Source organism: Vigna unguiculata, chromosome 7 (assembly GCF_037176805.1).
Source record: "Vigna unguiculata cultivar grain cowpea cultivar isolate G323 ecotype 2 chromosome 7, ASM3717680v1, whole genome shotgun sequence".
Lineage (NCBI taxonomy): Eukaryota > Viridiplantae > Streptophyta > Magnoliopsida > Fabales > Fabaceae > Vigna > Vigna unguiculata.
The window spans coordinates 47891729-47918658 of NC_140798.1; the positions used below are offsets into that span (position 1 = coordinate 47891729).

The 26930-nt window shown below is 31.3% G+C and overlaps 2 protein-coding genes across 6 annotated transcripts in view; both read left to right on the forward strand.

Annotated features, from left to right (window-relative positions):
• The first annotated feature begins 570 nt into the window (after positions 1 to 570).
• LOC114190498 (uncharacterized) lies at positions 571 to 3060 on the forward strand. 2 transcript variants are annotated; one of them, XM_028079409.2, is made up of 4 exons: positions 573 to 1741; positions 2209 to 2293; positions 2373 to 2528; positions 2905 to 3060. In XM_028079409.2, exon 1 carries the CDS (start codon positions 692 to 694, stop codon positions 1667 to 1669), a length of 978 nt encoding a protein of 325 aa, XP_027935210.1. In that variant the 5' UTR covers positions 573 to 691; the 3' UTR covers positions 1670 to 1741; positions 2209 to 2293; positions 2373 to 2528; positions 2905 to 3060. The 2 variants fall into 2 exon arrangements, with proteins under 2 accessions (XP_027935211.1, XP_027935210.1); XM_028079410.2 differs by lacking the exon at positions 2209 to 2293 and having other exon boundaries at positions 571 to 1741.
• A 4670-nt stretch (positions 3061 to 7730) lies between these two features.
• The window catches only part of GSL10 (glucan synthase-like 10), a 32715-nt gene continuing 13515 nt past the window's right edge, over positions 7731 to 26930 (forward strand). For 2 of the 4 annotated variants that reach the window (XR_003605993.2, XR_003605992.2), the window contains exons 1-34: positions 7731 to 7905; positions 8214 to 8290; positions 8611 to 8815; positions 9397 to 9494; positions 10173 to 10336; positions 11534 to 11630; positions 12926 to 13036; positions 13114 to 13239; positions 14078 to 14167; positions 15009 to 15106; positions 15206 to 15323; positions 17115 to 17246; positions 18108 to 18184; positions 18263 to 18341; positions 19078 to 19200; positions 19393 to 19495; positions 19585 to 19708; positions 19833 to 20022; positions 20148 to 20200; positions 20376 to 20436; positions 20591 to 20672; positions 20757 to 20806; positions 22337 to 22423; positions 22560 to 22645; positions 22841 to 22865; positions 22970 to 23064; positions 23165 to 23246; positions 24106 to 24266; positions 24378 to 24498; positions 25331 to 25428; positions 25543 to 25633; positions 25710 to 25870; positions 25942 to 26051; positions 26182 to 26316. Coding sequence is in view for 2 of the 4 variants with exons in the window: in XM_028080957.2 (XP_027936758.1) it covers positions 8614 to 8815; positions 9397 to 9494; positions 10173 to 10336; positions 11534 to 11630; positions 12926 to 13036; positions 13114 to 13239; positions 14078 to 14167; positions 15009 to 15106; positions 15206 to 15323; positions 17115 to 17246; positions 18108 to 18184; positions 18263 to 18341; positions 19078 to 19200; positions 19393 to 19495; positions 19585 to 19708; positions 19833 to 20022; positions 20148 to 20200; positions 20376 to 20436; positions 20591 to 20672; positions 20757 to 20806; positions 22337 to 22423; positions 22560 to 22645; positions 22841 to 22865; positions 22970 to 23064; positions 23165 to 23246; positions 24106 to 24266; positions 24378 to 24498; positions 25331 to 25428; positions 25543 to 25633; positions 25710 to 25870; positions 25942 to 26051; positions 26182 to 26316 (3430 nt within the window). In the remaining 2 variants the exon portion in view is untranslated. Of the gene's footprint in view, positions 7906 to 8213; positions 8349 to 8610; positions 8816 to 9396; positions 9495 to 10172; positions 10337 to 11533; positions 11631 to 12925; positions 13037 to 13113; positions 13240 to 14077; positions 14168 to 15008; positions 15107 to 15205; positions 15324 to 17114; positions 17247 to 18107; positions 18185 to 18262; positions 18342 to 19077; positions 19201 to 19392; positions 19496 to 19584; positions 19709 to 19832; positions 20023 to 20147; positions 20201 to 20375; positions 20437 to 20590; positions 20673 to 20756; positions 20807 to 22336; positions 22424 to 22559; positions 22646 to 22840; positions 22866 to 22969; positions 23065 to 23164; positions 23247 to 24105; positions 24267 to 24377; positions 24499 to 25330; positions 25429 to 25542; positions 25634 to 25709; positions 25871 to 25941; positions 26052 to 26181; positions 26317 to 26930 lie in introns of all 4 variants that reach the window. The other 2 variants (XM_028080957.2, XM_028080958.2) reach the window with 2 other exon arrangements.

The window sequence follows — 26930 nt, forward strand, 5'->3', positions numbered from 1 at the left end:
CTAGACTATACCTACATATATTTCTTTCTTTATTGTCACATGAAAAAATTCATCAACATCACCAACAATTCCCTTCTGCTGCCATTCAATACCATAGGGTAAACTTAGAAACTACAGGGTGTAGAAAGAAATGACATCAATGATAAGATGGTTACATAAAAAATTTATATATATATATATATATATAACAATATATAAAGGAAATTTTTCTTTTTGTGTTTACATTTCAAAATATCAATTTTATTTTTTAAATATAATAATTTTTTAAATTTTTTAAAATTGATCGTTACTTTTATAAACTTTTTATAAAATCGGTTATCTCTGTTTTTTTTTTCTTCTTTATTTATTAATGATTATTTTTTATATTTCACTTTATTTTTAATATATATAATTTTAATTTATATATTAACTTAATAATATTATAATATTATCATTTTTTAATATATATATATATATATATATATAAATGTAGCCTTAGTTACTATTTAAGTCTTGATTTTAATATTTTTGTGAAGATCAATTAAATCTGACAACTAATAAAAATTGTGATAAGTGACACCCTAAATAACTTTTGTGCTTGGGTTTTAAATTCGTACATCATTATGTTGTAAGATGAAACAGTTTGGGATATAAAATGTGAGTAGTTCTGAAATTTTGCAATCCATAGTTTAGAGTAGGGTCGAAGGCAAGAATGAGGACGGTGATTCTTACCGCGCAAACCCAACCACAGATGTTCTTCCGCAATTCAGTTCCACTCCCTCTCGCTCCCAAACCAACCAGAATCTCCCTCGCTCTCAAACCCCTCTCTTCTTCTTCATTGGTGGCCAAATGCCATCAGCAACGGCAGCAACACCAGAAAACCCAAGATGAGGGCATTCCCGCGGAGGAGGTGAAAATCCTGGCAAAGTTCAAGTCCCGCCATAACTACATTCGCGTTCTAGAAGTTTCTAGAAAGGCAGAGCACCACTTTCGTGGCTCCAGGCTTCTTCTCCTCGACGCTCCCGGAAACATCCACAGCGTATCCTTTCTCTTCACATCCCTCACCAAAACCTATTTCGACGTCTTCGCCACGCTCCCTCCAATACTGCCCTCCGGCCCCATCGCCCTCCTCGGCTTCGGCGCCGGCACCGCCGCCCGCCTCCTCCTCGACCTCTATCCCAACGCCGTCCTCCACGGCTGGGAGCTCGACCCCGCCGTCATCCAGGTGGCGCGCGAGTACTTCAACCTCGGGAAGCTTGAGAGGGAGAACCAGCAGCGCCTCTTCATCTATATCGGGAACGCGCTCAACGCCACAGTGCATAATGGCTTCTCCGGGATCGTCGTGGACTTGTTCTCCCAGGGATGCTTGATCCCCGAGCTCCAGGAGCCTGCCACGTGGGAGAAGCTGAGGGGGAGGTTGAGGAAGGGAGGGAGAATTATGGTGAATGTTGGAGGGAGCTGTGTGGAGCCGGAGAGTAGGCTAAGAGATGGGAAGGTTGTTATGGAAGAAACTCTGAGGGCGATGAAGGAGGTTTTTGGGAAGGAGCTTTTTGTTCTAAATCTTGGAAATCGTAAAGATGATAGCTCTCTTGCTCTTACCGGAGACTTGCCTCCTTCCGAGGAGTGGAAGAAAAGGCTTCCCGGTCCCTTGAAATCTTACACTCAAATGTGGATGCCTTACTCTGATTAGTACACCTTTGCTCACCACCATCTGTTTGTATTTATTCCTCTTCGAAATCTTCAATTTTGCTCCCCTTTTCAAGTAAGTAAATCCCATTTTTCCGCACAATGTGATTATTCTTGGAATATCTTAGAATCTATTGTGGAATGGGTTGGTTCTTTCCTTGTAGTAAAAGTAGGGGTATTGTTAGGCTTGGGATATTGTTTTCTTGATTAATACTCTGGTTTATATTTGCTTACATTTCAAGTTTGTTTGTCTTGTTCGGTCAAACCGGTGTGTTGTTTTTTTATCTAAATTTAGGAAACCATGATATAAAAATTATGTTTGAAATCAAAAAGAGGAGAAACACAAGTTCATTAGAATATTTTAACCCACTTTTTTTGACCTACTTTTAATCCATTGTTTCAATCACCATTAAATCATCTTTTTAAATTCTTTTTAGTGATGTGATATGATAATCTTGAAATAATAGATTAAGTGGGTCAAAAAAATGGACTAAAGTATTATTATCTCTTTTAAACTGAGGTGGTTATACTTCTACCACTCAGGGAAATGGATCTTTTGCTTGTGGCATCCTGGGCTGATCGTGAGTTGGACCTTATACAGTGGCCACCATTTCTACTTGCTAGCAAGGTTTATTTGTTGATTTTTTAAAAATCATGTAAAAATCTGCTATCTTTTCTGTCCATTTGACAATGATCTGTTTTTGTAGATTCCAAGTGCGTTGGATATGGCTAAGGACAGCAATGGAGAAGGGTCGAGAGTTGTGAAAAAGAATTAACACTGACCATTATATGTATTCTGCTATTGAGGTGTGCTATGCTTCTTTTAAGAGCATTGTTAAGTAGTACCTGGATCGTGAAAAACGGTAAGTCTATCAAAGAAGTATTATGCTGTTGCTTTTGTGTTGAGTAATATTACTTGTAGTATTCTTATGTTATGTAGATATATAGGACAATTTTGACTACTAAATTTTGACAACTTTCTTTTACAACATGATGTGTTATTTTTTAAGTAGTTTTGGAATATTGAGAATGAGAGAATGAAGAAATAGAGAACCATTTAAAAGATGTCATCTAAAGTTATAAGAGAAAGTTGTCAAAATTTAATAATAAAAATCATTTTCCATCTATACAATAAGATATCATGGCTTTTGGAAATCAGTCTCATATAACTGACTTCTAAATGATTAATTTCTTTTTATCTAAACTTATTTTCTAGTTTTTTGAATCCCTTCATTTCAGGGTCATACATAGAATACATTTTCTCCGAGGTAGACAAACATATTGAAGCTGATGATGACCTTACCGCTGAATTCAGACTCAGTCGGACAAACATTTTAATGTAACATTATTTATGTATTTAAAAAGTATTTATTTTCATAAGAATATGTTTATATATATATATATATATATATATATATATATATATATATATTATATTGTGTATAAGAAAAATCCAAAATGCCTATTCAACATTTTTGTAAAGATCAATCAAATCTCAACTAATAAAAATGGTGATAAGTGATACTCCAAATAACTTTAAAAATCTTTTATTAGATTTTCTTTTAAACCAAGTGGTGGTGACTTGGTTTATAATTTATACCAAATGTTATAATTAAAATATATAATTTTTTTATCTTTATATATTTGTCTCATGTTTAATATTTTGATTATACTACATCATTCTCGATATTTAAGTTCAATTTTCCAACTACATCTTTCTATGTTTATGTTATTCTGCATTTTTATTTTTATTATTTCATGCATTGTATCAATCTTTACAAAAAGTAAAAAGTTCACAAGTCATTATTTTGGTAATTTAAAATATATGTTAAATGATCATTTAATAAAGAAATGTATCAATCTTTACAAAAAGTAAAAAGTTCACAAGTCATTATTTTGGTAATTTAAAATATATGATAAATGATCATTTAATAAAGAAATAACCGTTTATAATTCTAACTGCTTCCAATTATGTTAAACACCCTTTGCATCAATATTTACATTTAAGTTGATCTAAACAATACAGATTAAAATTATTTATCTCTGTAAATAAAGATTAAAACCGTAAAAAAATTATAAAAAATAAAAATATTCACAGCTAATTATTTTTATAAAATTTAAAACAAATGTTAAATGATCATTTAATTTAATAAATCATATAACCGTTTATAATTCTGTCAAACCTGATTACCAATTATACTAAAACATCAGAAATTATGCGTCTGGTAAAAATATTATTACGCATCTACTTACTTATTAAGTTACCTATTATTTCCATCCTATTCTGTCTTCGGATTTAAATAACACCCTACCCCAAACGCTATGGCGTATCATGTAACCGGTGGATCCGGTTGTTACTTTTTTTCCTTTTCTTTAATTTTGTCAAACTTCTAATATTGGATTATGGATTAAGGTCCGAAAAGAACTAATATTTAGTTGTCGTTGGAAAATTTGTATAGTCAAGAATATATCATAGGTTGTCTTGGAGACAGCCTTACTGAATATCTGACAGTATAAGTATTCATATGTATTCATATGTATATCTTATTGAGTTATTGATAATCTGAGTTACTTATCTATTCTTTATTTTATAGTGCAGAAAATGTTTATTTCTGGAAGCAGGAAAAAACATCTTTTTGTGGAATATTGAACCTTTTTCATTTTTATCATATCTTCCAACGATTGTGGATATTTTTTTGTCATGATGTTCAGGTTTGTACTTACATATACAGTCATGAATTTTAGGAAAATGCTTGCTGTTCTCATATGTTGTTTTAGCATCAAATTTTAAATGTTGTTAACAATAATTTTATAAAAGATACCACACATTAACTCGGTTATTTAACCAAATATTGGTACTAAATTGTAAAAAAATAAAATAAGGGCTAAAATGAAATATATGGACTAAATTACTGATTAAATTAATTTTTGAAGTATGTGATAAATTTGAACACTGATTGGGTTGTTAAATAAAATTTTGTGATTGATTGAATCTTAAAAAGTTAAAATTTGTTCTATTGAGTATTTACTGCCAAATTTGATAATTTTGTCATTGTAAAAAAATTATAATTTTGTAAAATGTGAAAATGTTGGTTATGTGTTTTTTAAAAAGCTTTGTTTATTTTTGACAATTTTATCTGGTTTGGGCTATTATTTGAATGGACCTACCTTATATATAACTTTAGTCTTCATTTCATGAATGTGTTTTTATCATAACATTTGATGATTATTATTTTTAACATTCATAATGATATCAGTCACTCCAATATAATATAATATCTCATACTTTTGTTGGTCGGAAATATCCATGTCCTCTACGATACATATTATATATTTTAATGTAACATTATTTATGCATTTAAAAAGTATTATATATATATATATATATATATATATACACCTATTTTGTGTATAAGAAAAATCCAAAATAAAATTTTGTAATCGATTGATTCTTCAAAAAGTTAAAATTTGTTCAATTGAATATTTACTATTAAATATAATAATTTTGTAATTATAAAGATTTTAAAATTTTATAAAATGTTTGAAAACGCTGGTTATGTGTTTTCTAAAAATATAATTTGTTTATTTTTATTTATTTATCTTATGTTTAATATTTATTATACTACATCAATGTCGATATTTAAGCTAAATTTCCCCAACTACATTTTTTCAATGTTTATGGTATTCTGCATTCTTATTTTTACTTTTATTATTTCATTCGTTGTATCAATATTTACATTTAAAGTTGAATTTAAAAAATAAAGATTAAAACTAGAGCAAAATAAAAAAAGTAAAAATTTCACAAGTAATTATTTTCATAATTTAAAAAATATTTTAAATGATCATTTAATAAAGAAATAACTGATTATAATTCTAACTGCTTCCAATTATGTTAAAACACGCTTGGCATCAAAAAATACAGATTAAAATTATCTATATCTGTAAATAAAGGTTAAAACTGTCAAAAAATTATAAAAAAATAAAAATATTCACAATTAATTTTAAAAAAAATTAAAAACAAATGTTAATGTTCGTATAATTTAATAAAAAATATAACAGTTTATATTTCTATCAATATTAAAACATAAGATATTATTAGGAGTCTACTTACTTCTTAAGTTATGTACTATTTCTATCACTATTCAAATGAATATCTTTTTTATACATTAATAAAAGTTATAATACATCATTTAATCAAAATCATATAAAAAACAAAGATTAAATTAGTAATAATTAAATTTTAACATAAATCTTATATCTTTTAAACTTCAATATATGTTGGATTGTGATAAAAAATATTTATGGCAATTACATTAAATTTTAAATTATAGTAAATAAAATTTATTTATATAATTATAGTGAAAAAATTACATTATGATAATGAGTTTGAAAACAACAAATAATTATATAAAATATATCAAAATAGTATTGTACATGATAAAAATAAATAACAAAAGCATATATTAAAATTTACAAATGTGTGTCTTAGAAACAATTTTAGAAACTATTGAATGAAGTCACATGAAAAAAACAAATGTATAATTAAGGATATGATGAGATGAAAAATATTTTAGAGATTTGAGAAAACTTTTCAAATATCAACATAATCAATGATTGAGAAATAATGAAAATTATTTTAGCAAAATAAAAGAGTTATTCAAATGAAATAAAGATTACTAATAATAGAGTAAATAAGTTAATTTTTTTATATCATCTAGTAAAGGAAAGATTCGTGCTATTGAACACTTAAATTGAAATTGTTAAACATTAAAGAAAAATATACAACAAATAAAAATTAAAAAAAAAATCAAATGTGAGACATAACAAATATTTAATTATCACTTGAATATAAATGCATAAAAGTTATTATAAAATAAAAAATATATTGGTGAGATACAAATGAATTTAATTACAAACCAAATAATTAGAAGAAATAAAAATAGAAAAATGTAATATATATATATATATATATATATATATATATGGTTACTTAGTTGACTATAAATATTTTAATAATTTAAACGGAGGCGAGGATATAATGAAGATGAGTATTTTGGTAAATATGAATATAAAGATGAGACAAATGTGTACATCATTGTATTCAATTGAAAAAGTCAAAGATTCTCCAAACTTGGACTCATACCGAATTAATACAGAAATTTATCGTCAAAACGAGAACGAGTTCTAATAATATCCGTAAAATCATATTTACTTGTCATCTCTACTTACACAACACAATACACATTATCTTGGCAATCTACACAACACTAACACACAGAATACCCACATGTAGGGTACAATGGTGAAATCATTTATTGTCCCTCTAAATCTCCTTATTTGTGGAGAACTAAGATTTTTGCATTATCTTTCAGTTTTATCATTGTATTTACTTTAGAATTGCAACATCGAAACACAAAACAACCATAACATCCATCATTTTAAATTTATAAATCCATTCATGTGTACATGCCCTTGATGATTATTAATTTTAAGATATGTCATAATAACATTAATTACTCTGATATGATATAATATTTGTTTGCTCACAATAGTCTTGTTGGCCGAAATTATCTATGTCCTGTACAATACGTATTATATATTGTAATGTAACATTATTTATGTATATAAAAAGTATTTATATAAAAAATAAATACTAGCGTTAAATATAAAAAATAAAAAAGTTCACAACTAATTATTTTCATAAAATTTAAAAACATATGTTAAATGATCATTTAATAAAGAAATAACCGTTAATAATTCTAACTACTTAATTCCCAATTATGTTAAAACTCGCGTAGCACCTATATTTACATTTAATTGAATTTAAAAAATACATATTAAAAATATTACCTCTGTAAATAAAGATTAAAACTATCGAAAAATATACATAATTAAAATATTCGGAACTAATTATTTTTCTAAAATTTAAACAATTGTTTAATTGTTATTTAGTAAAACATATGAGCATTTGTAATTCTAACCTGATTTCCTATTACATTAAAACCCCAAGATATTACGCGTCTAGTAAATATATTACGCGTCTACTTACATAATAAGCTACCCACTTCTCTTTTATATAACTTTTGTTAATCTTCTATCTCTTATTCCACTCATGCTTTTCAAAACAACGAAGTACAAAGACCGCTTTTCAGAACAACGAAGCACAAAGACCGCTTTTCACTAATCAGAGTGCGATTCAGCTCCATTTCAACCCGGAACCCTACATCTAGGGTTTTTCAGGTTTGTTGCCTTCGCTTAATTTTGCTATTCCATTCGTTATTGTTTTTTCAAGAAAATTTAGTGCGGAAATGGAAGCTCTTCGATCTCGTGTTTCTCTTTTTGTTTTGATCAGAGTGAAGTTACGAACTCATGTAGTTTCTATCAGTTTGAATATTGTGATATTTTGTTTGTATCCGGAATGCTGGTTCTCGTCTCTCGTTTGCTACGGTTGTAATTTCTTGTCTTGTAGCATCTCATATCTTTTACTGAACTTGTAAGAAAATTTGTGTTGTGGATTGTTTACTTGTGCTACTCATTTGATTGTATAGGCAGAGGTTGAAGTGGATCCACTCGTCTTCTCATCATTTTTTTCATCCGCTGCTGTGAGCTTTAAGTTCAAGAAAAGGTACTAAGTACTCTCTAGCAAGCTACTCTGTTTCACCTGAAATTGTATAATCTTTAAGGTAAATTCTCTAATTTCGCTACTCATGCCTAATTTTGGTTTCTTTCCCCTTACTCTTATTTCCCTCTCTTTCCTTCTTTCGATTCTTGATTTTTTGGGCCTCTTCGGGTGTTCTGAGCTTACGCGATTCCGATTTGGCTTCTAAATTCTAATCCGTCATTCCTTTTTGTACTTACATTTTTTCTGCAATAATGGTTTCACTTTTTACATTTGTGTTGTAAATTATTAATGTTAACATGTATGTTTTCATTTTATATTCATAGAAAATGTCTCGAGTCGAGGAACTTTGGGAGCGGTTAGTCCGTGCTGCATTGAGGAGGGAAAGGACTGGCGAAGATGCATATGGACGACCGGTTGGTGGCATTGCTGGAAATGTACCATCTGCCCTGGCTAAAAATAGGGATATTGATGAAATTTTGAGAGTTGCTGACGAAATTCAAGATGATGATCCCAGTGTCTCAAGAATATGTATTTTTGTCTCATCTTGCTTCGTTCCCTTTTGTATTTTTATTAATTTAATAATTCCTTTCCAACATTTAACTGATGCATAAATGCATTATTTGGTATTGAAGGTATTGTCTGCAACTCTGCATACCAAATGTTGTGTCAAGAAAACAAGAAAAAAGAGAATAATAAACAAGAAGTTGACATGACATTATTTCTTAATTACTAAATAAAGTAAAATTGTACTTAAAATTAGTTTATAATATGAATTTTTCTTTGGACGAAAGCTAATGCTTTATATGACATTATGTTTGGATTAGGAAGTTGGAGAGAAGAGAAAAATAGTAGATGGCTTGGACTAGAAAAACAAGAAAGAAGTGGAAAAGAAAGAAATGTTGAACCCACATGTTTGGTTTAATATAATTCTTTTCTTTAATAACATGAGTAGAATCTAGGGGGATTCATACCAAAGGAGAGAAATGATAGATGGGTACATTTGGAATGATTGAATTTTTCTTTTCATTGGCCTCTTAGTTTTGTCCTTATTTTTATTAAAAAATCCTATATGTACTCTGCAACACTAAACAATTCTTATTTGTCTGCAGTATGCGAGCATGCATATTCTTTATCTCAAAATTTGGACCCTAACAGTGAAGGCCGAGGTGTGTTACAATTCAAGACTGGTTTGATGTCTGTCATCAAGGTATGGATTTTAGTCTAGGTTTATGTAAAATAAAAAATGTTGTGCTTGGGATACTTGACTCGTGCACATCAGTATGTTTTATTTGTCTGTGATTCTGTGGTGCTTAAATTTTGTTGTATGGCCTGCCCATGGTAGCCCTTTTGGAAAGTTCATATCATTTGCCCAGTGAAAGTATGAAAGGGAACCAGAGGAAGAAATATGCAAAACTTGCCCATTTCCAAGTTCAAAAGTAAGTTTAGTCAGGACACTTAGATGGGCCAAACTACTATTGTGTTGATCAAGCACCTGAGTCAGGGAATCAGGCAGGGCTGGTTATTAGGATTCAGGAACCAAATGGAAAACGAGGGAAAGTGATCAAATATTGAAGAGGAGAGAGATGAAGAACATGGACAAAATCAAACAAGCTGAAGCCGAAATATTGCTGTTGAATATAATCTTAACAGAGATCTGTTACAACTGTGTTGTAACTCTAACTTACAACTGTTAGTTCAAGCAGAATGTTAGATAATTATTGACGTGCACTATTTAGGGAGACTATCATTTTATGATCTGCACATTTTTTTTCTTTATTTTAAAACTTTCTACTGTCCTTTTTATGTTCTTCACTTTAGTGAAAGGCTTACCTCATTTCATTGGCTAGTATAATTTTTATAATCTGTTTTTTGTTTATATTTTCAGCAAAAGCTGGCTAAAAGAGAAGCTGGAACCATAGATAGAAGTCAGGACGTAGCTCGGTTACAAGAGTTCTACAAAAGTTACAGAGAAAAGAATAACGTGGATAAATTACGTGAGGAAGAAATGAAGTTGAGGGAATCTGGTGCTTTTAGTCGGGATCTTGGCGAGTATGTATTTTGACTTAGAAAATGACATAAGACTGATTTGGATTATCATGTGCTTCCTCTTTCCCCTCTTGTTGTGGTACCACATGCCTTAAAATAAGTTATAAATGTGTCTAATTGTTTGTTTTTTCAGATTCCTTTACGCAATCCATGTGGATAAAGTTTTATTGTTATTTGCAATAAAATTTAATTAGTTTCATTGAGTTCATGGAGAGATGAAAGAGAAAGTATAACTGAATTTAAACTCCCTCTGTTACATCCAATCCCTAAAGGACATACTTCCTTCCTTGGTTCCCTGCATCACCACATAACCACTTCTCCCCATGATATGCATCACTCCAGCTTCTCCTTGGCACCCATAACTTTTCTTATCCCCTGACTCCAATGGATAAAGAGTTCTTCCTCTTATCTTTTAAACGACGCCATTGTGCATTTTATCCATATAGAGCCTAATCTAAACATCAACACATGACCACAATAAAAAACATTCAAATGTGTTGAATCAGTCCCTTTGATGACTCAAGTGAGAGGAACAACCTAATTCAAGAACCTAAACCATTAATCAGATGCATTTTTTTGTTTTGAAACAATAGACACCACCAAGTCACTTTTAGACAATATACCACTTTGACTACTGGACACTACTTGATTCTTGTTTCCCTTTCTCAATCATCCTTTCAGACTCCTGACTGCTTGATTTTATTGCATACATCCTTTGGTCTAGCCTTCTTTTTATCGGCTTTCCTATCATTCTTGAAGGCTACTGGTATGGTAGACGACACCTCTCAACTGTTTCTTGATTCCTTGTGGCAAAGTTCCAATCTATGGAGGCTGGACTTATCCATCTTTAAACATTTGTTTTTCTTTATTCTGGGCCTCTCTTGGTCCATCATATCACATGTTATAGTATTATGGTGGCACTATAGTGATTATCCAAAAAAGATTGTTTGAAGCTGGAAATCAAAGCTAATCTGCATTTGTTCACAATTAACAACTGTTCCACCTTTTTTTATTCTCTTTTTGAATGAAAATTTCACTGTCTCACCAGAAAAATAGTTCACTACATAAACTTTGTTCATGAACTTTTCTAATTAATAATTTGTGATTTCTGGCATGGCCTTTAGTTTACATGTATAACATGATTTTTGTTCGTTATGCATATGTCTTTCACATTAACTGTTTTCTTCTGATTGAATACAGGTTGGAGCGCAAAACTGTGAAGAGGAAAAGGGTTTTTGCCAACTTAAAGGTTTTGGGAACAGTACTTGAGCAGCTGAGCGAAGAAATTCCTGATGAGGTTGTGTTCATGCTTTCCTGGCACTCTTATTATTATAAACTACCATTTCCATGGTTTTGTTTACTTTTATGGATTATCTTTTTTAGGGAGCTGTGTTGTTTCTCGTGCTACATAGTTGATTTGCAATTTTGAGAGATTTGTCTTTTTTGTCAATATTTTTTTACTTCTTTGTAATATCTCAGTTCTATACATAAAGTGAAAATAATATTAAAATGTTTGACACAAATCTTTTGGCAGAACTTGTTTGTGGACTTTCTATTTTGCTTAACTTTGTATAAGAATTTATGATCTTTTATCCCTTCTTAATTGTGTATTTTTTTTAATTTGTTTTCTCACCTTCTTTCTTTTTTACTGTTACTTGTTACCTGTTCTTAGTCTTGATCGATCCTTGAATGCCAGTTATTTTGATATTGTCCAGAAGATAACCACTTCAGAATTTTTACTGTTAGCAAACCGGGTTTCTGTTGGCAGCGGTGGGTTTATATGTTGGCATAGCTGGTGGTTTTGGACAGTGTCTGTTGAAATAATTTGTCATGCAAATTACTTTCCTTTTAGTTTTATTCTTGTACCAATGAATATCTTTCTATTTGTTAGTAGGCCTCTATCTTCAGTTAGATTTATGTTTTTCTGGAGAAAACTCATTGTGAAGTATATTTCTTCTGTAAAGTTTATATAGTCATCACATGTAAGTCATTTTGTACAGCTGTAGGTTTTATTAATTAGTTAGTACAGCTGTCCGTATGTGTGCAGATGTCAGTAAGCAAGGCCTACAAACACATTTCTGTACTCATGTTTTCAGTGTGAATTGATAATAAGTTTCAGTTCATCCTCTCTAGTCTTTTCTTCAGTTTGGTTCTTCTAAGATTATGGCATAAAATACAAGCATTATAATCCAGCATTGCAATAGTAAGGAGTCTTCTATTATTGTTGCACGGGTAAAGGATTTTTAGATGGTGTAGCATATTATAATCCAGAATTTGCTTTATGAAGGAAGCCAATGTTTATGGTGTTAGCATATTTTTTTTCATATATCTCTTTTTAGTGTGGAACTATAATTTATTGGGCTTAGTATTATCTGATTTCATTTGTATTTTTTTCCTATTGTTTTTGCTTTTTTTTTTTCTCTGGGTGTAATTGGCTTCATAATAAGGATTGAAGTAAAATGATTTCACGTTAAGACGATTGTGTTGGTGAATTGGAGCTTGGATGTATGTTATTACTTTTCCATTTCCCATCCAATCACATGGGAATATTTTCTGAACTTCAACATCTATTCATCTGTGTTTCTGTTACAGCTGAGGCGGGTTATGGACTCAGATTCTGCTTTGACAGAGGATCTGATTGCGTACAACATCATCCCCTTAGATACATCTTCTTCAACAAATGCTATTGTTTCTTTACCTGAGGTGAGTTACTTTGTTTGGGATTCCAAATTTTTAACTATTCAGGTCTACTTATTTTTACCTGAAAAAATGATTGTTAGGTGCAAGCAGCAATGTCAGCTTTGAAGTATTTCAGTGGCTTGCCAGAGTTGCCCAGGGGCTATTTCATTCCTTCATCGAGGAACACTAATGTGTTCGATTTTTTGCAGTGTATTTTTGGTTTTCAGGTCTGTATATTATGACTTCCATGTTGTTTGTCGTCAAGATTAGTGTGATTCTTTCAATTGTAGAAAATATTTATATATTTATTTATTTATTGGGTTCTCAAAATTTGCAATAGTTTTTAGAATATATCAATGATTGTGGGCTAACCTTGGTGTATTTACTACAGTTTTAAAGTTCTTTTATTGTACCCATATTCCATTTCTTCCTCTTATCTTTTAAAATAAGTGATTGATTTACAAGTTTGTTATGGGAAGTTATAACAAGTAATTGGATTAACTGCTATATCTGCTGAATGAAGTAGGTGCAACTTCTATTATAGTTCTCAGTATCGCCGAAGTTTCTGCTAAACTGGTTTTCTCTGATTAAGTATTCCCTTTAGCTGAATTCTATTTTTGAATGAAAATTTATGCAGAATAGAGAGTTAGTAATACAACCATAAAAATAAATGTTCTAGAAAGGGATGTTTTCCATGTAAACATCCCAAAAACATTTATGTATATATCAACCGAAAGAAACCACTATTTAAGTCAAATTCTCTAAGAACTTGTAGAGATTGCAAGATTGGCTTTCCCACCCATTTGGATGTCATGCTTCCTCTAAATTTGAATTATTTGGTGCCACAAATGAAACATGAAACAATCAATTTATTGATACTTTGAAAACTAATAATTTTTCGTAGTTTAACATTATGACTTTTATTCTGTCTTAATTATCTGAAGTAAAAAATTTTGTTTTGTTATGATATGTTTGGTCTTATTTTGCGGTCAAAAAGATGTTTTGTGCATTTGTATTCTTGTGGGGTCCTTATCATTGCTTATGATGATGACATGTTGCTTCCAGAAAGATAATGTAGCTAATCAGCATGAACACATAGTTCACCTGCTTGCAAATGAGCAATCTCGTCTTAGAATTCCAGATGAAGCTGAACCTGTAAGTTTTTTATTTTTTATTTTCAAGTTTGAGGGATTTATACATTGTACTGTTGTATTGAAAAATATGGGTGATGGGCCTGGAAATTTTGTAAGCCATGGTTAATAGTAATATGATTATTTTCTTGTTGGGGGCTCTGAGAAAATGGTAAATAACATTTCCTGAGTGTGTTTGTATTTGTTCCTCTATATAAATACGAATGTTCGCAGGTTATTTGGACCAGATTTGGGAAAATATAAAATTTGAACATGTGGATTTTTTTTGGTTTGGATTGGTTTATAGTTTTTATTAAAGTATTTCAAAATCCAAATCGAATCAACACTGTTTGAAATGTGTATCTCAGTATTAAGAACAATTTTTAAATGATTTTATTTGAAATTTACAAAAAAATTATCAAGTAACCTTGTGTATATATGGATACCTGCATGTATCAAGGTGGGTAATGGGCTGCTTTTTACCGACAATATCAATAACTGTGAGGGTGAGAAATGAAATTTTATAGAAGTGGGTAATTTGGTCATTCAATATTAAGTAAAAAAACTGACCTTTAATATATGGCTCAAAGTAATATAATACATTGGAGGGTGTAGCGGTTTTAATATGACTAAATTATGCGGTGTTAGTGTGGCTCGAAAACATTAGACTTTCAAATGGTTCCATTAAGGGAAAAATTTCTGCTTAAATAAATTGATAAGGAAAATTGTAACCTGACTCACAAGAATATGTGCATATAGGATTAACAGTTGTAATTGATAATCCTTTTCTTAACAGATTTGTCTCACATATGTTGACATGAATTTTTGTATGTTTCTTTTCTTTACTCGTCTTGTTTTGATTCCAGAAATTGGATGAAGCTGCTGTACAGGCAGTATTTCTCAAATCCCTTCAGAATTACATTAACTGGTGTAATTATTTATGCATTCAGCCTGTTTGGAGCAGGTACTACTATTATTATCTTGTTTTGTTTTATATCTATTTGGTATGTACCAGTCTATGGTTGCTAAGATTGAATGCGGGTGTCTAATGGTTCTTGTTCAGTTTGGAGGCTCTCAGCAAAGAGAAGAAAATATTATATGTTTCTTTGTACTTCCTAATATGGGGTGAAGCTGCAAATGTCAGGTTTCTAGCAGAATGCTTGTGCTACATATTCCATCATGTAAGTTTGGTGAACAAGTTGAGTCAGCTCTTTTTTATTGGTTCTTTAAAGATTTTGCTTTAGTTAAAGTTTGTTGAACTATAATAGGTATTTTTTATGAACCTCAACTCATGATGTAAAGGTATTTACACTCTTGAATTGGTAGTTAGAAGAACTCTGTATGTTGTCCAATATATCTCTTCTTGTTTCAGTGTTTCAAATAATTACTTTTTATGCTGAAGTGTACTCTTTTGGATCTGCATTATAACCTGTATAATTTGTCGTTTTTATATAGTTTGATGTGGAAGGCATTTTTCTTTAAATGTATGAATTATGCTTTTTATAGGCTATCCCAGAGACAAGTATGTCATATTGTGAATGTCCTTTGTTCTCAAAATGCAAATAACTTTCTTTACCTACTATAAGATACATACTACTAATACATAACTTTTGTGTTGTATCTATAGGTAACTTAATATCCTAGTTTTTTTTTCCTCTTTGGCTTTTGTTGCAACTGATCTGATCCCTAGAAATATATGAATTTGAATAAACAATGTGATCCAAGTTAAAATCTCTTAAAACACTTTTTCTTCATGTATTTTGTTTTAGTCTGAATTGAAATCAAACTAGAGACATGATCGCTCCACAGATTGTCTTAGAATGATCTAAGAATAGGATTCAACCACTTTGATCATAGAAATCCAAGAATGCAAGAACGTATAAATGGGTATGAAACCCATTATTGAACCAATTATAGAATCAACAAAATAAACCATAGAAATGTAAAATAAGAACATAATATTTGGTATAAATGTGCATGAAACCCATTTTTGGTTCCATGGATTTTGAACCTCCTGAACTACAATTAGCAAAACAAAACAAAATATAGAAAATATTAGAAGATGGTGAAAATGCCACTTGAAGAATCAAGATAAGGGCAAAGGGAAGTTATCATCTGAATGTCGGAAATTCAAGATAAACATAAGAAAAGAGAGGTTCATACTCTCAGAGACTTCTAGTCAAATTGGAGAAAATGTTCTCAAATTCTAATGAATCCTCAATTGTGATTTTACAAAGAGAGAAGCTACCTATTTAAAGTGTGGTGACCAAAATTTATTTTGGGTGTTCATTTCTAAGCTAAAACTATGTTTTGTCAAACACTCATATAGGTTAGTGTTTGAGGTAAACACTCTTATGCCTAATAATACTATTCTATAAACCAAACATAGGTTTTCTTAGTTAATAAAATATGATTAACAACATTTATAAAAATTACACTCATGTTCTTGAGGAAAGTTAAATGTTAAAAAGAAAAAAAATGTTTTTGTTTTTTCTAACTCTAAACAAAAGCTGTATCCTATAGAAAAAGAGTATTTTCGCAATTCACCTCAAGTAAATTATTCTGAAATTTTTGAATGATTCTCTAAAACAATTTGTATGTATTTTAAGTGATGTATTCACATTTAGTGAATATTTTACTTACCAATGTTCTTGAGGAAAGCAAAATTTTAAAAAGAAAAAATGTTTTTGTTTTTTCTAACTCTAAACAAAAGCTGTATTCTATAAACGGAGTTTTTTTCGCAATTCACCTTAAGTTAATTATTTAGAAATTTTTGAATGATTCTCAAAAACAATTTGTATGTATTTTAAGTGATGTATTCACATTTAGTGAATATTTTCCTTACCAATGTTTTCATGTTGTTTGATATGCTGTAATACATTTTGTTGTTTTTTTTGCCTGGATTTTTCATTTTTGTGTTGCTTTTGCCTCTTCATCTTTGAATTGTTTACGATTTTTTTTATGACATGCAGATGGCTAGAGAGATGGATGAAATTTTAAGACAGCAGATTGCACAGCCAGCTAATAGTTGCACTTTTGATTCTGTGGAGGGTGTCTCGTTTCTTGATAATGTTATCTTTCCTCTATATGATATTATTTCTGCAGTAAGTTTCACCAATTTTTCGGCTATAATCTCTCATACATCATCTAAAGTAACTGATGACCCCAAAATTAGATTGTGGCTTATGTTAACTACTCCAAGAAACGTGCATATAAATTGGAATAAATGGTAAGTCTTTGAGTGTGTTTGAATTGTGTGTTCCCCGTTTTCCTTTTTTATTGTATGAGAAAACAGGCTTGAAAACGTTTTTGTTTGGGCTATATGAGTTTTATGAGAACATTACACAGAAAATAGAACTTAAATATAGGCAAATTTTAATTATGATAATGTTTTTTGTGGATATCTGTGTCTTCCTAATGTTTTGTAAGAAGTTATGAATACTAATAAATCCTCATGTTATGTAATGAAATAATAAGTTAGTTATGTTCATTGATTTCTCTAAATGGTTACTATTGCAGTATCGGTCAACAATGAAGTATGAGAAAAATATACACAAATATTTATTAGGGTCATTTGACTAGAAAATTGAGATATCATGTTATTTTACCTTTATTTTTTACATAATACTTGACCTAATCCTGCAAAGATACATATTGTGGCAGATTAATCCTATAAAAAAATTGACATTAATTTGGTTTCTTGATATTCAAATGACAAATTTGTTGCATTGTTATTTAAACATTAATTTTGCCCTTTATTTGCTCATTAATTTATTCTATACTGGTTAAGTTTAATGTACTGTATATCTTTCAAGTACTAGCTCAAATTTTTTACTCTCTATTTTTGGATTCATTAATCTATCTCTGGTTCATGGTTCTAAACTCTGAAATGCATGTGTTTGGAACTTGAGTGTATCCTTTTGGTATAAAAATATGAATTTGTCATTTATTTCTGTGGGCTTCAGGAAGCTGCAAACAATGATAACGGGAAAGCACCACATTCATCCTGGAGAAATTACGATGATTTTAACGAGTATTTCTGGTATAAGTTATTTGATAACCGTCTTTGGCTCTTTTGCTTTTATTTTATTCTGTTTGCTTATTCTCCTCTTTTCTTAAGGTCACTCCATTGCTTTGAGCTTAGTTGGCCTTGGCGCAAAACTTCTCCTTTTTTCCAAAAGCCTCATCCCAGATCAAAGGTTTGTTTTGTCTGCAAATGTTAGAGATTTTTCTCTTTTCTGTTTGTTATCAGTTGTAACTTACTGTTGTGTTTTTTATGTTTTCAGTTGTAACTGACTAATCATGTCAGTTACCACTTGTATTCCTTTTAGTAACTTTCTGGTCCACACAGGATTTTGTAACTGAATTACTAACTCTTCAGAATGTACTTATTCAATTTAATATCAATATAATTTTCTTTCAATGACAATTATGTTGGACTCTCTTCTAATTTGATTACATTATGCAATCCAATTTCTTTCTATAGCACTCAGGCTGGATCTTGATATTCTTCTGTATAAATTGCGGAGTTCATATCTTTCTATTTGTAATCAATTCAATTTTACAGTTCGATAAAATTTCACACTTATTTTCTCAGTTTCTCTGAATGATTTACCTACTGGTGTTCGTATTTATTAATCGATGGCTGTTAGTTGTGCACATTATGCTACTGTTAGCAAGATACAGTGAGGTTTGGAAGGGTTGTGATACTGAGATTGATGCACCTTAGAAATAGATTTTTTTTATTTTCATGGATGTTGGATTAAGGTCCTGAAAGAACTAATATTTCATTGTGGTTGGCAAAACTTGTATCATCAAGAATATATTATAGGTTGTCTTGGAGACAGCCTTACTGAATGTCTGACAGTATAAGTATCCATATATGATGGATCATAATGTCTTGGTTACTTATCTATTCTTTATTTTATAATGCAGAAAATGCTTATTTCTGGCAGCAGCAGGCATCAGGGAAAAACATCTTTTGTGGAACATCGAACCTTTTTCCATCTTTATCACAGCTTCCACCGATTGTGGATATTTCTTGTCATGATGTTTCAGGTTTGTACTTACATATAGTCATGAACTTTGGGCAAATACTTGCTGTTCTCATCTGCTGTTTTTAGCACCAAATTTTGTTTTCGTTCTGGTCTGGCTTGTGACGTATGTGATCTTAACTGCCATTTGGTTTCTTAATCCATGTGTTACTTTTTTTTGTATCTTGGTGATTTTCTTTTTATTGTCAATTTTCAGGGCCTAGCAATCCTTGCATTCAATGATGGACAGTTCAATGGCAAGACTTTGCGAGAGGTTCTTAGTCTTGGACCTACATTTTTTGTGATGAAATTTTTTGAGAGTATGTATTTGTCAATTGTCTTTCATCATGTATGATGTATTTTCTTGTCATCATTTATTTATATTTTCAAATTTTCATTTCTTTTTTAGGTGTTCTGGACATTTTCATGATGTACGGTGCATATTCAACCACAAGACGCTTAGCCATTTCTAGAATTTTTTTACGTTTTCTTTGGTTCAGCCTGGCTTCAGTTTTCTTAACTTTCATTTATGTGTACGTTTGAATTCTATCATAATAGTTTTGTTCTTTTATGCATCCTCATCCTTTAATCAGTTTGTTTTTATTTTTCTAATTTGTAAGTATTTTTACATTTCCATCTGTTTGTTCTTGACTGCAGAAAAGCACTCCAAGAAGAGAGTAAAGCAAATGGAAACACGGTTATTTTCAGATTATATGTTATTATCATAGGGATTTATGCTGGTGTCCAAGTTTTTATTAGTTTCCTCATGCGGATACCAGCATGTCATCGTCTGACAAATCAATGTGATCGTTGGCCTTTAATTCGGTTTGTGAAGTGGTTGCGGCAGGTTTGTTATATCTTCAGTTGCTGCTAATTGCAGTAATTCATTTAGTTTTGTTTGTTCTTTATCATGTGGAATTATGCTGATTGATGTGTTTGCATTTATTATCTTTTTTCTGTTGAATTATAAAGGAACGGCATTATGTAGGACGGGGAATGTATGAAAGGAGTTCAGATTTCATAAAGTATGCACATGATCTTGTCTTTTTCTAATTTCTAAAGCAAGATTCTTTCTTTGAAGTTGTTGATACACTAATTCTTTTAAATATTGATGATTTAATAACTGTGTGTCCTTTGTAAATTAATTTTACATGCTGAAGTTGCACTGTGGCACTGATTACATACCTTGCTTTTTTTCAGGTATATGCTGTTTTGGCTTGTTGTTTTGAGTGCAAAATTTGCATTTGCTTACTTTCTTCAGGTTAGTGTTACATACATTAGCTAAGCCCGTGTTATTTGTAAATACATTTGGAATTATACAAATTTGTTCATGTGTGTGTATGATGATGAAGATACATATACTGGTGAGCTCATATGCTTGTATGTTTTGACTGTTGTACTTTTGTGGTTTGTAGATAAAGCCACTGGTGGGCCCGACCAAGGATATTATAAAAGAGACTAATATAGTTTACTCTTGGCACGATTTTGTCTCTAAAAGTAAGCATTTGTGTGATTGCTGTGGTCATTATATTTTCTGTTTTTTCTTTGATATTGTTATTTATCAAAATGCTACTGCTGCAGATAATCACAATGCTTTGACAGTTGTTAGTGTATGGGCTCCTGTGGTTGCTGTAAGTACATTTCCATTGATTTTTTACTTCCCACCCCCTTCTTCAAATATGTTAATCATAACAGAAGGATACTTTATTCCCTTTAACCTCTCTTACTCAATGAGGAAATCTGTCTGACGAGAGCTTAAATTGCGGCGTGAAGTTGCTGGGTTGTTAATATAGCATGTTTTGGTTATTCAGGAACTGAGTTTCTGTTATGCAGTCTCATATCATGTTTGGATTAGCTTTATTTGAATTCAAAAAAAGTTTTTCACTGGAAAAGCACTTTCTTGAGCAGTTTAAAAATGATATCTTTTGGAGTTTCTGAACTTAGTACTGTGATGTATTTCGATGATTTAGCTGTCATTACATTGTATATAATAATTTTTCTGTGGTTGGAAATGATTGGTAAGGCATAACTATGTATGTGGCACCACAAACAGCATCAATTATATGCAGCACTCAGGTTATCATCAACAAGAGGAAAACACAAAAATAGTGGGGGGAGCACAACTTACCCACTAATACTCTACCCTATTAAAGGGTCAATAAAATTTTTCACTAAAAAACTATGAAACTAGGAACATTATCCATCAAGTTTAACCTTGAGATCTGGTGTCAAACTCAACACGTTTATCTGCACATTGACTGTCTTCTCTAAAAGTATGAGAAAAGTGAACGCACGTGGTATTACTTCTTACAAAACATTTCAACCATCTACTATCAAGATCCCAACGAATAATAGAAGTATTGGACCGAGCATGATTAACAAGTTCAGAATCATACTCAATACAAGGTTTAGTGCAGCTTTTGAAGATAGTTGTTTCCATAGCCGAAATCACCTCCACATACAAGGCATATTGAACACCGAAATATTAAGAGAAACAAACCACAATGGAAGCCTGATGATCTCTAAAAGTACCACCACGACTAGATATGCCAGGAAAACCATTAACTGCTCATCAGTTCATTTAAACCAATGACAAGGTATATTTACTTCAAAACTTGAAAAGAACATTGAGCTCTTGGACATTGGACTGCATACAACCAGTATAACAATTACCACCGTGATTAAACTCAACACAAATCATGCTATTAACTATGTTGTAGGATATTGTTAGGCTATGATTATCAAATCAGATCTTGTCCTTGGTTGTCCATATAGCTTTCATAACACCAATGAAAAAGGCTTGTATTACAGTCTTGGCTTGAGTACTCTTGGATCATTGCAAGAAATGAAGAATGGAAGAGATAGAATCTGTAGTAGCAATGTGCAACCGGAAATTAATTTCTTAAAACCTCTACCCCCTATTCTTTTGTTTATATTTGTTCCCTTCAATTTATCTGTTATGCAAAGTTGCTTTTCCCTTCCCATGTTTTCCCTTCGTATCTGTTGTGCAACTGGAAATTAATTTCATAATACCTTTACCCTATTCTTTTGTTTATATTTGTTCCCTTCAATTTATCTGTTATGCAAAGTTGCTTTTCCCTTTTCTATGTTTTTGGGTGTTTTGGTTGCTATTTCCAATTTGCTTATTCTCATTCTTTCAGATGTATCTTCTGGATATTTATATCTTTTACACACTTGTATCGGCTGTCTGGGGATTCTTGCTAGGTGCAAGAGATAGACTGGGAGAGGTAAGTGTTGTCTTTTAAGTTCTTATGGTTGGCTATTTATTATTTATATCTCTTACCTTTTTCTAGTCCTGTCCTGTACAATATAGAAATGAAGATTAGTTGCCATAATATTTTTGTGGCTGGATGTGCTCACCAGATTAGGTCATTGGAGGCACTACACAAACTTTTTGAGCAGTTTCCTGGAGCTTTTATGAGCACACTTCATGTTCCTCTACCCAACAGGTGCCGCTCGTGAAATGCTATGTGAAATGCTAGTTTTCCTGTTCTGTGATTTTAGTTATGTATTTGGAATCTAGCTGCATGTATCCTACCTGTATTGTAGCTATATCAGACTATATCCACTCGTTGAATTTCTCTCATTGAAGTATTGTTGTTTGTACAAGCTTAAATAATTTTTCCTCAATATTGTGTTTTCAGGAGTTCCCATCAGTCTTCTGTTCAGGTCAGTGTTTTGCTATGAATAAAGCAATTAATTTAAATCCATGTATTTATTTGCATGATATGCTTTAATTATATATTGCTTATTAAATTATTTTTCATCTAAAGGTTGTGGAGAATAGCAAGGTTGATGCTGCACGGTTTGCCCCCTTTTGGAATGAGATCATAAGTAATCTAAGGGAGGAGGATTATGTGACTAACTTGTCAGTAATGGAAACTGTTATTCATTTTTTTTTATCTTATTTTATACTTTTTCTTTACTTCATACTTAATAACTGAATGGGCATTCTATTTTGCTCTCAGCGAAATGGAGTTGCTTTTAATGCCTAAGAATTCTGGGGATGTTCCGATGATTCAGTGGCCACTTTTTCTACTTTCAAGCAAGGTAATTCAGTTACATTTTGATAATTGTAGATATAATGTCAAGGCATTTTTTGAGTGTTTAATCAAATGCATTGAATTTGTTCGTTTTTTATGTTTATGCTAGAATATTTGGTCCTAGTACATATTTAATAGTTTTTTTATATGTAGGATATCAAATGATATCTCAGTAGCAGTTTATGGATTTTATAACTTTCTTGATATAGTCTAGTACCATCTCAGAATCTTTGCCATGTCTTAACTCATTATTTTTTTAGTTGTTTCATTTCTGAATTTAGGATCTGAACACAATTTAATTGACTTATGTGCTGGATACTACAACTTTTACTGTTACAAATGAGAGACTCTTAAAGATTTTTGGTTTCTAGAGAACTCAATCTCCATAAAATTGGGTTCAAAATGAGGGATGTCACCTTATACGTTAGTCAAATTATTATTTCTTCTATTTTGGATACATTAATTAAGTTTGCAATATAGGTGAATACCAGCTACAATTTGTGCCTTCCAGATTTGTATTAGTTACATGGATTGATGTTTTTGAAAATATAATTAAATTGTACAATATCAATCAATAACTTTACATTTCTGATAGTGTTGGTTTAAATTTCTTACCGCTCTTGTTGGAAAAAGAATCTGTTTGATGTAATCATATTAGAAATTGTGCAAATGAAAGTTCTAGTAGTTACATTTGTATTTGAAAGTGTACTAAGTTTTTTGAACTGTAACATAATCAGGTCTTACATCTTATCACAGATCTCTCTGCATATGTATTTATTTATTTATTTTTCTGATTAACTGATTTTATTCTCTTATGTCTTATATTTGTTAAGATTCATTAGTTTTTCTTTTTCATGATTGTGTAGATATTTTTGGCTAGGGATATTGCTGTTGAGAGTAAAGATACTCAAGATGAGCTCTGGGATAGGATTTCCCGAGATGATTATATGATGTATGCCGTTCAGGAGTGTTACTATGCTATAAAATTCATTTTGACAGAAATACTAGATGATGTGGGAAGGAAGTGGTAAGTATTGGTTATAATAGTGTAGTGCATCACGCTGTGTTTCCTTTAAATGATAAACCTAATTTATGGTATTTGATATCTTGTTTCTTTGCAATTGTTCCATATCACTAGGGTTGAAAGGATATATGAAGATATTAATTCTAGTATCACAAAGAGGAGTATTCATCTGGACATCAATCTCAATAAGTTAGCTCTCGTGATATCAAGAGTAACGGCATTGATGGGGATCCTGGTTTGTGTCCATTTTTATTCAGTATAGTTCTAGTTTGGCATCTTCTCCCTGTTTTTGTATATTTCTTGGTGGCCTAGAAACAACAATTAATTAGTAGCTCAGCGAAGTACCAAGGATAAGTGTGTTCATAGTTTGGCCATAGCAGGTAGGCTAAGGATCATGGCAATTGTTCACTACTTCTACCATACTATAGTTTCTCTTACACATAATCATGTGCTCCACACACACCAACTCATATTTTCATTGCTTGAACAAAAAATGTAACGAATCTCTTCAGTTTGTGTGTAATAGTGTACAGTAGTTAGCGTGTGTTTGGTCAGTTAGCTTGACAGCTGTGGTTATCAGTTAATCTCTTTGCTTCTCTTAGAAGCTACTCATTCTTTATAATAACTGTTTTTTGAAATTTGACATTTAGATCTGTAGAATTTGGATTTTATTTTTTAAATTCTCTCTGCTTCACAACTCCTTTTGCAAAGGTGTCTGGGAAATTTTATAGTAGGATTTTAGATAAATATACAAAAACTATTCATTGGCCATGCTCGACAAGATACTATTCCTTTTGCACAGTGTCTGCTTCACCATTCATTAGGTTGTCTTGGGCATAGTATCAAATCCTTCATAATGAGGTGTTCAGAAATTTGACCTATGATGATCCCCATTCTGTAATAAGTTGAATCCGGTGGAAGACAAACTGCTGTTGTGCATTATTTGCTGTTGAGGAATTTTCTGTGTGTGTCTGAGCACAAAGCATGAATTCACGTATTTGGTGTGCTATATGTGGAAGCTTAACATGCTGTTGAAGTCTGATCTTGTTCTTATTGACATAATACAGAGAGAGACTGAAACACCTGAACTGGAAAGGGGTGCTGTTAGGGCCATTCAGGATCTGTATGATGTTATGCGACTTGATGTCCTTTCTATAAATATGAGGTTTGTCACAATTGCTGTTGTCTGCATACATTGATTTTTAAATACTGTCTTCCTGCTTGCCTGCATCAGGGAGAATTAATGTGTATTTTTCTTTTCTTTTCTTTTTCCTATTAGGGAAAATTATGACACCTGGAGTTTACTGACAAAGGCTAGGGATGAAGGGCGATTGTTTGAGAAGCTGAAATGGCCCAAGAATACAGATTTAGTATGCTCCAATCATATTTTTCTATATTTTTGTGCAAATAACTTGCCTTTAAATTTTAACTTTTGATTGCATGCAGAAAATGCAAGTGAAAAGATTGTATTCTCTGCTGACTATCAAAGAATCTGCGTCAAGCATTCCTAAAAATCTTGAGGCCAGGCGACGCCTACAGTTTTTCACAAACTCGCTTTTTATGAAGATGCCTAGTGCAAAGCCAGTGCGGGAGATGCTATCCTTTAGGTAAATCTTTTCTCTGGATGAAATTATTACCCTTATTTTTTCCATGCTTATCTTCCTTTTTGTTTGTGCAGTGTTTTCACTCCTTATTATTCTGAGGTCGTGCTTTATAGCATGTCTGAACTTCTAAAGAAAAATGAAGATGGAATATCAATTCTGTTCTACCTTCAGAAGATATATCCAGGTAATTTTACTTCGTTTCCTTCTATCAGAAATATCACAGTAGAACTGTTACTGTGTTATTCTCTATGCATTCTTGTGTATAATTTTTAAATTGTCATCCATTAATGGATAGTTTTCATAATATACTGCAGATGAATGGAAAAACTTTCTTGCTAGAATTGGCCGTGATGAAAATTCGCTTGAGAGTGAACTTTATGATAATCCTAGTGATATTCTTGAATTGCGATTTTGGGCTTCGTATCGGGGGCAAACATTGGCCAGAACAGGTAATGTTTTACTAATGAACTTGATTTCTCCCTTATGTTTTCTTGTTTTCCAGTCCAAACATTGTTAATTGTGATAATTAAATATATATTTTAACTTCATGTAAGAAAAGATTGTATAATATATTAATTATTTGGCAATATTGCATTGATGTATAAATTGTTTAAATATTAATATAATCTAGAATGTAATTTTATGAAGGATTTGCTTGATAAGAAATTAGTGATATTTGAGAAATATCAAAAGGCACAGATAATGGCCAGGATACAAACTTGAAACGGAAGTTCTTTTGCATTTTGGTATAAATAAGCCTTATTTATACCTTTTAAGGGATTTAGTGACCAGTTTGGTAAGTTTGCTTCTAATTATCGATGGACTGATTCCCATGTACATCAGGCAGATCAGCTCATCCCATGGTATGGCTAATAGTCTCTTAATCTATGCTTAATCACTTTTCCCATAATTTGATAGTGTAGTTGACACCTCAGACGGTTCTAAATACCCTCGGTTGAATATAGGTACCAAATGGTACTCCACCCCAAATTTTGGCATTTTTGTACATCACAAAATCTTTTTAAATAGGTTAGTGAGCGAAAGGAAACTTTTTTTCTTGTGT